Source organism: Leptonychotes weddellii, chromosome 1, assembly GCF_054177405.1.
Source record: "Leptonychotes weddellii isolate Sample4059 chromosome 1, ASM5417740v2, whole genome shotgun sequence".
NCBI classification, from domain to species: Eukaryota; Metazoa; Chordata; class Mammalia; order Carnivora; family Phocidae; genus Leptonychotes; species Leptonychotes weddellii.
In genome coordinates this window covers 139,791,304-139,799,007 of record NC_138369.1, presented here as the reverse complement: position 1 = coordinate 139,799,007, position 7,704 = coordinate 139,791,304, and the positions used below count along the sequence as shown (strand labels likewise).

The 7,704-nt window shown below is 43.5% G+C and overlaps 1 protein-coding gene across 1 annotated transcript in view; it reads left to right on the top strand.

Annotated features, from left to right (window-relative positions):
* Positions 1 to 256: 256 nt before the first annotated feature.
* LOC102735791 (SID1 transmembrane family member 1) overlaps positions 257 to 7,704 on the top strand; it is a 48,373-nt gene continuing 40,925 nt past the window's right edge. The window contains exon 1 of the mRNA XM_081815537.1: positions 257 to 1,174. Coding sequence (XP_081671663.1) covers positions 965 to 1,174 — 210 coding nt within the window. The 5' untranslated portion in view covers positions 257 to 964. The remainder of the gene's footprint in view (positions 1,175 to 7,704) is intronic.

Sequence of the window (7,704 nt, the reverse complement as noted above, 5' to 3'; positions counted from 1 at the left end):
GTTTCTCTCGTTTGAAAAACAATTCAGAATCCCAGGGCTTCTCCCAGAATCTAAGAAGTCATTGCAGAGGTAAAGTAGGCAAGAAGTTGGGGAGGACGGAAAGAAACCTGCTGCAGAAAGCCAGCTTCGCTGAGACGTCCTTGACAACTTCCGGGACCAGATTTCAGGCGTGGTGGAAATTGTCTTCTTTACCCTCTCTCTTCAGTTTTTATGACTGTACATATTTAATAGGGACACAAACAGTGAGGGAGAGAGAAAGCGATGATGTGAGGGTCTCCCTGAGAATAAAAGATGATAAGAAAATAAAACAGGTGTCTGGCAAGGGGTTCTGTTAGAGAAGGGAGAGCTGAGAGTTAGTAACCATCATTCAAACGGGCAATTCTCTGCAGGTAGCAGACAGGAAAAGCAAACTCGTGCACCCTCTTTGGGGACAGGGTCTGTGGCTTTCTGTTTCTTCCCTTGCAGTCAGGGTGCACGTTTACTTGAAACAGACTATTTCCTGCTTCGTGGCTAGTCAGGTTGACTCTTTAAGACTAGTGAATATTTCTATTTTAATGTCTCTAATGCCTTTTTAAATTTATTTTTTATTATTATTTTTTTGAGATTGAGTAGGGAAGAGATCTGTTGAAATCCTGGCTGGGTAAGTGGGGGATTATGAGAAATGAGGAAAGGGGAAGGAAAAGGACTTAGAAGCCGGAGAGCAAAGCAGCAGCCCCAGGCCCCCGTACCCTTCGCCCCCGCTCCTGGCCCGCGACCTCCCGCGGAGACCCCAGGCGGCTGCATCAATATTTGATCGGTCCTTCGCCCGGGGGCTGCCAGCACTCGCCAGAGGGGCTTGCCAGGCATCACCCGCGCTGCGCTGAAGCCGGCGCCCAGGCCCGCAGGGGGGCTTTGGAAGGACCCGCTCTGAGCTCGCCCCCTCGCCAGGGAGGCTCTCCTTGGTGGCAGGGGCGCGGCGCCCACCATGCGGGGCTGCCCGCGGATCGCGCTGCTCTGCGCGCTGCTACCCTGGCTCCTGCACGCGGCGGCACCCCGGCGACCCGCGCAACCCCTCCCGAGCCGCGACCGCCGCGACCCCGCCAGGGGCTCCGATTTCGATCGCGTCTACAGCGGGGTGGTGAGTCTCACCACGGAGAACATCTACTCCTTCAACTACACCAGCCAGCCGGGCCAGGTAAGACTCTCGCTCTCCTCGCTCGACTCCCAGGAACTTGCCAGATCTCAGAACCCCGTCGCTGCTTTGGGTCCCTTGGGAAATGACCTCGGGAGTCCTCAGGGACCAGCGGACCCTTGTTCCCTTTTCCCTTCAAAGCAATCACTGCCCTGCCCCGGGCTGCCGCATCCTCCCGCAACCGGCCTCGGGTACAACTCCGGTTCATCTCGTACCTTCCCTGGCCGGGTCCCCTGGCATTTCGGGGCTTTGCAGAGGCGCGGGTTCCCTGCACCTTCTGTGGCTTCTGGCCCCCTGCTGGGCCTTTCTCTAGGAAACTCGAGATTTCTATGGTTGCGGAGGGAAAGGACCTCACCTCTGTTCTTAATCTCCCGGGGGAGAAGGAACCTCATTTCATTTGGATGATTCTGCCAGACCCTTCTATTTCATAGCGCATGGGGAGGGAGAGCTGCTCAGAATCTAAAACACGAATGTGTGAGAATGGACGCAAGCTGCAGAGCGTGTGTGTTCAGTAGTCACTTCCTGCGATTCTGTACTACTGTCACACATCCGCGCTTCCGAGAAGCCACAAGACCTGGCCAGAGATGTTGTTGCAACTGCAGCCGGCCGCCGATCCCTGGGGGTTTGGTGTTAAATAAGGATGGGTAATTGTGGGAAAGTTCTAGACCTATTTCTGACAAGGATCGAGGTGAGACAAGGGAGGAAATGACTGTTCCAGCAACTATCTCTTTGATACATATACTCGGATTATATAATGTAGAAAAAAATGCATAGGTAGGTTTTTCCCTCTAATATGGTCCCCTCTGGGGCACAGAGAAAAGAGAAGACTCCCCAGTGTACCTGCGTCTGGATCTTCTTCCCATATGAATGTGTATGTGTGTCCCTTACTGTGCCAGCATTCCATTCCCTGCTCCCTCGGGAGATTCCAGAACCAGATGACTTGGCCACCACAATAGACCTCCCTCTCTACCTCTCGCTGAGAATCAGAACTCAGAAACCTGGTAGCTTGGAGTAGTATTGAGCAGGATGGACCAGTGTGCCCACCAGCACTCCCAGTCATCTCCCAACCGTGTGTATGGAGCAAGTTCCCCATCTCCAGTCTGGCCCCAAAGGTGCGGTCGCCAGGGCAGCACAGCCCTCACCCTGGCCTGTCCCCTGCTGCCCTGCAGGTTGTATGTCCTCAAGTGAGCAGCGTGACCATGTGCAGAGCCGTTCTACTGGGGACAAGTGAGAGGGACAGTTTTATCCCCCTAATTCCATGCCACTCGCCTCTCTTCCTGTCCAGTGTGCGGTATGGGCCAGCTGAGATGGCACGTCAGTTGTGTTCCTAGCCCTGTAATTTGCTCAGAATGAATAAGTCTGAAAAAAATCCATGATCTCTGGGGTGTACTATCAGTTTCCCCCTAAATCGTCAGTAAGGAAACTCAGATGGTATGTGCAAAGTGAGTTCTGACATCAGGCTTTAGTATTTCTTGCACTTCTGCTTAGAAATAGATTGACTGTTTCTTACCTGCTGCTTGGCCTTTCTGCCCTTAGTACTTGGTGAGTTTCTCTGCCAGAGGCGCAGGTGCACTGTCCGCAGGTGGGTCACCTGCCTGACTTCCCTAGAGAAGTGTGAGATACTGAGGACAGGGGCAGAGTCGTGTTCATCTACTAATGTCTCTGAAAAGTGAATAAGTGAAGAAAGATTTAAGGAAACGGTAAACTAAAACTAAGTAAAATAAAATACATACTTGTGGGGGCGCCTGGGTGGCTCAGCCAGTTAAGCGTCCAACTCTTGATTTCAGCTCAGGTCATGATCTCAGGGTTCTGGGATCGACCCCTGTGCGGGTTCCGCGGCTCAGCGTGGAGTCTGCTTGGGATTCTCTCTCTCCCTCTGTGCCTTCCTGCCCCTCCTCTAAAATAAATAACTCAATCTTTTAAAAAAATAAAATATACATTTTAGTAGGTTGAAAGGGTGAGATCACTCCAGATAAAAACAACATTTTTAACAATTGTCATGAAATTATGCCCTTTCCATTTTGCCTGTCTACATGTTTAAATGCTTCTTATTTTATGAAACAATGGTGAAAATTCGTTTTTAAAATATCTTTGCATAATACAATAAAAAGTTGACAACCCCAGGAGTCCCTAAAATTTCACTAGTCTGAGAAATACAGTCGGGAACCATGGGACTGGCAGATAACTCAAGTATTTTAATTATTTTAATCCTAGTATTAACCAGATGTCCTCACCTCTTACAGCTTTCGAAACCTCTCTTTAGTATGCAAATAAGACAGTGGAAACCTCACCCCTGTTACTTTGGGAAATTACCCCCTCTCCCTCCAGCTGGTATTCCCATTGATTTCTCCAGAGATAGCATTTTTCTGATCTATCTAGCCAAACCATTACACTTGTTTCTCTTGATGGCCTCCTCTCTTCTTGGTCCTGTTTGCCCCATGTTGGATACTAGCAGCCCATCTTCCAATAACATGAAGACCATGTTTTTGGATATAGCAGAATTTTCCTGAAGGGTTGGACTAACATAAGGGAATTGCAGAACAGCACAGGATAGGTGATAGATTAAAGCAGAAATCTAGTCAATACTGTCATAACAGCTTACTAGCTATTTCCCAATAGGGTAAATTTCAAGATGGTGGCACTACTTTTTAGGCCCTGGTTTATCACCAACTTATTAGCTACTCCCCACCCCAAATGCTGGCCTCTCCCACTCTCTAAATTTTTATTAATTCATGAGAAGCAGTTTGCTTCCATTGCAGATCCCAAACTCACTGAAGGGCTCTGCTAAATAAAGAACTATGAACCCAAGAGCAAAAGGTTGGCCAGGACCTTTTTCCTTTAACCTGACCCAAGCAGTTGGTCAGGGACCCCTCCCCTGCAGGGGTCATTTCCCACCCATCCCTCTTCAGTGCAACAAAGAATTGGGTTTAGGGGAAAAAAAAATACAATTTTTTGAGTTTTCATCTTTTTTCCTTTTCCCTTCAAGCCATTGTTATGTTTGCCATTATTTTTTCTTCACTTTGGAGGAGAAAGGCTTTTCCCAATTTAGGCTTTGGTGAGAAGAGGAAGCTGCTGTGGGGAACCTTGGCCCCTAATCTTTCCTGCAGCCACTGCATCTCCCTTACCAAACACTGGCCCAAGGAACTATTTAGCCAGGCATGTGTCATGCTAATTAACTGAGGTCAGCATCAGGAAAAGCCTCACATGCCTTCTAGAAAGAGTAATGTAGATATGAAGTTGCCACTAAAAAAATATATATATATATATCACTGAAAGAAGAGTGACTGCTTTAAAGAAGAATAGTGAAAAATAAGGATTGAAGGTGCAGGTTAGGCAAGATCATGGTTCATTTCATTTCCCTGAGGGGAGGTATCTGGAGACTTCTTTTCAGAGGAGTGGAGTTTCACTGTGGCAAACAGGGTGTTCTATCACTACAGGGCTGGAAATCAACTAGAAGGAAGTCACCTTGTTGAGAAAGTCACCAGGCATATGTTTGATTAGGACAGAGGGCACGAAAGCAGGTTTATTGAGAAATGAGAATACTCTTGTAGAGACAGGTGGTGGCAATAATCAGATGTTTATACTTGAGCTAGATGCTGATAAGAAGCTTTTCAACAAAAAAATCTTAACTACCAGGCAACAAGAAGTCTTCTCGGAGACTTTCAGCCACAGAATTCATTGCTCACCATAGATCTTTTAATTTGAAGTGTTTCCCTGGAAATATTCCTTTTGTTTATTCAGTGGAGACATTTATCTTTTAATGACATACACTTTTTTTTATGCCCAAGGAACAATCCTTAGCTTTATTCACATCAACCAGTAGTTGTATATCTAGAATCAGTTATGCTGCCTCTTGGATCCAAATTCAAAAAGCCTATCCAGTTCTCATGAACAGTGAAATATGTATCAGGACACTCCAGTGGTCACTTCTAACTATACATTACTGGTTACTTAGAAGGATGAAAACCTTTGATGTGATTAGCCTCAGTTCCCTCAGTCTCGGATGGACTGAGGCAGAGAAGCTTTCTTTGCCCTCCTCCCACTTCCTCTTACTGAACCGGACTGGTGCTTGTTTGTGAGGAGGAAATCATCCCATTCGCACAGTATCTGTGCTCATTAGCACATTTTCTCCCCCTCTGACCCTCCCCACCGCAAGTGTGTGCACGTGCACGCGTGTGCACAAATTATGGCCTGTAAAATAAAGCAGTTTTTTGCTGTTATTGTTGTTCCAATGGTTTCCTTTGTACTAATATATTTATATAATGCCATTAGCCTCTTCTATTTTTGTCTCTTAGTTCTCTATGATGAGCAATATTGAAATTAGCTAGTATCTTCTCCATCTCTTTTTTCAACCCCCAAATCTAAACCCTAGTTATGCCTATAAAGAAATTAATGAACTTGTTCTACTTTTCATATTTTCTCCCCATTGTTGCCCCACTTTTGGTTAGTTGTACCTATCTGCGTTGTCAAAGCATATAGTCATTACGAGTTAGACTATCTTCCTTATAACAAACATTTAGTCTTAGTTGTACAGGTACCTATATATTAAAAGTTCACAGCTAGACTTATGTTAATGTCCTCCAGTCATTTGATTGTCTAAAGCTTATTCTCTAGGAGGCATCTCCTACAATTCTTTCATGTTCATAACACTTTGTCCACAACCTTTGTACTTGCAAGTCTGATTAGCCGAATATAAACCCCTTGGCTTACAGTTTTTTCCCTTGAGTTTTAAGCATATTATTCCTTTGGCTTCTGGCAAAAGTAATAATAGAAGGGATTCTTTCCCTTGCAAGAAATTTCATTTTTCTGCCTGGATTCCCGAAAGACTCCTTTTCCTTTTTCTTTGAATTCCAGTAGTTTTACCAGACAGCGTCTACTAGGTCAGTCTTTCCCAGGTACACGATGTCATTTTGCAATATGCAACTTCAATGATTATTTCTTTAATTCAGGAAATTTTCTTTAGAGTTTTTAACATTCATTTATTCCAGTGCTTGATTATCTTCTTTAGGAATTCCCTTTATACTTATGTTGGCTCTTTTTATTGTTTCCTATATCTACCCATTTTTCTAGAATTATTTTTTTATATCCTGCCCCAGATTTAAAATTTTTTTTCTCCTTTTCATCTTCTGTTTTCCTTATGACATTATGAAGGTGTTTTTTATATCCCTGTGCTCCTCCAAATTAAATATTAATTTATGACAGAATTTTTAAATTTATCTCTAATATTTTCCTGAGTTCTGCCATTTCCTTTTTAAAACTTCATTTTCTCCAATCATCTCATTTCTGAATTTTTAAAATTCTGATTTATGGCTTTTTTCATAGTTTTTAAATGTTCATAATTTTTAATTTTGCAATATTAGGCTATACATTCCATCTGTTTTATAGGTACAGCTTTCTGGCATATGTTCACCATCTGAAATGGTGTTTTCTGCTTCTTATTCTCTTTTACTTACAGTGACTTTGTGTGGGATTCAATTGCAGTCCGTATCTGTTGCTCATCTTTATATTAGGTGAGTTTTTCTTATTTTAGCAGGGAAAGATAGACCTGGATAGCTTTCCTGTCTTTCTTCTCTTATCTTTGTGAAGTGATCAAAATGTGATTTTCTTTCTAAGAAATTTCATAGGTCCTCTCCCCCATTTTATGGAGTCTTCCTCTTTCTACTCTAGTAAATTAATTGAACCCAAGGAGGATGTTTTTGGAACCTCTGATCTACAGCTGTTGTCAAGTGACAACCTGGACTTTTTTTTTTTTTAGTTTGTTTATTTATTTATTAAGTAATCTCTAGACCCAACCTGGGGCTCAAACTCACAACCCAGAGATCAAGAGTTCCATGCTCTTCTGACTGAGCCAGCCAGATCCCCAACCTGGACTCTTTGATTGGCATCTGAAGGCAGGAAGAAGTGGGGAGGGGGGAGTCTTACAGAACTGAATCCTTAATCTGTGGGATCTGACGCTATCTCCAAGTAGAAACTGTTAGAATTGAATTGAATTATGGGACACCCAGCTAATGTCTGAGAATCTCTTGGTGGTGTGGGAAAAAACACATATTGTAACTGGGGGTACAGAATTGCACCTCCGCATCACTAAAGAATAATATTTCTGTGGCTTTTAGGGAATCACAAGGGAAGATGACGTCATCAGTTATCATCTAGGGCATCTATTGCGACCTATTATCCAGATCATCTAGAGAGGCATTTTTGCCTCTAGATGCCTCTAGACCATTTAATAAGTATAATAATCCTCAGTTTTAAATTTACAGTTAAAAGGATAAGCCTATCATTATTTTTTTATTCATGAGAAACTGAAAGCCAGAATAGTGAAATAAATTACATCAGCAATTACTGAGGCTAGACTATCCAAGTGTCTCAATTCAGGTTCATAATTTTATCCATTTCAAATCTTAGACTATGGAGTTCTCAGTATTTTTTTTTTTTTGTAGGTTTTTATTAGGGGTTTCTGAAATATAATGAACTTTACATTGTCTCTGGGTGGTAAGATTATGGAGAATCTTAATGGTCTTTTCTGTACTTTT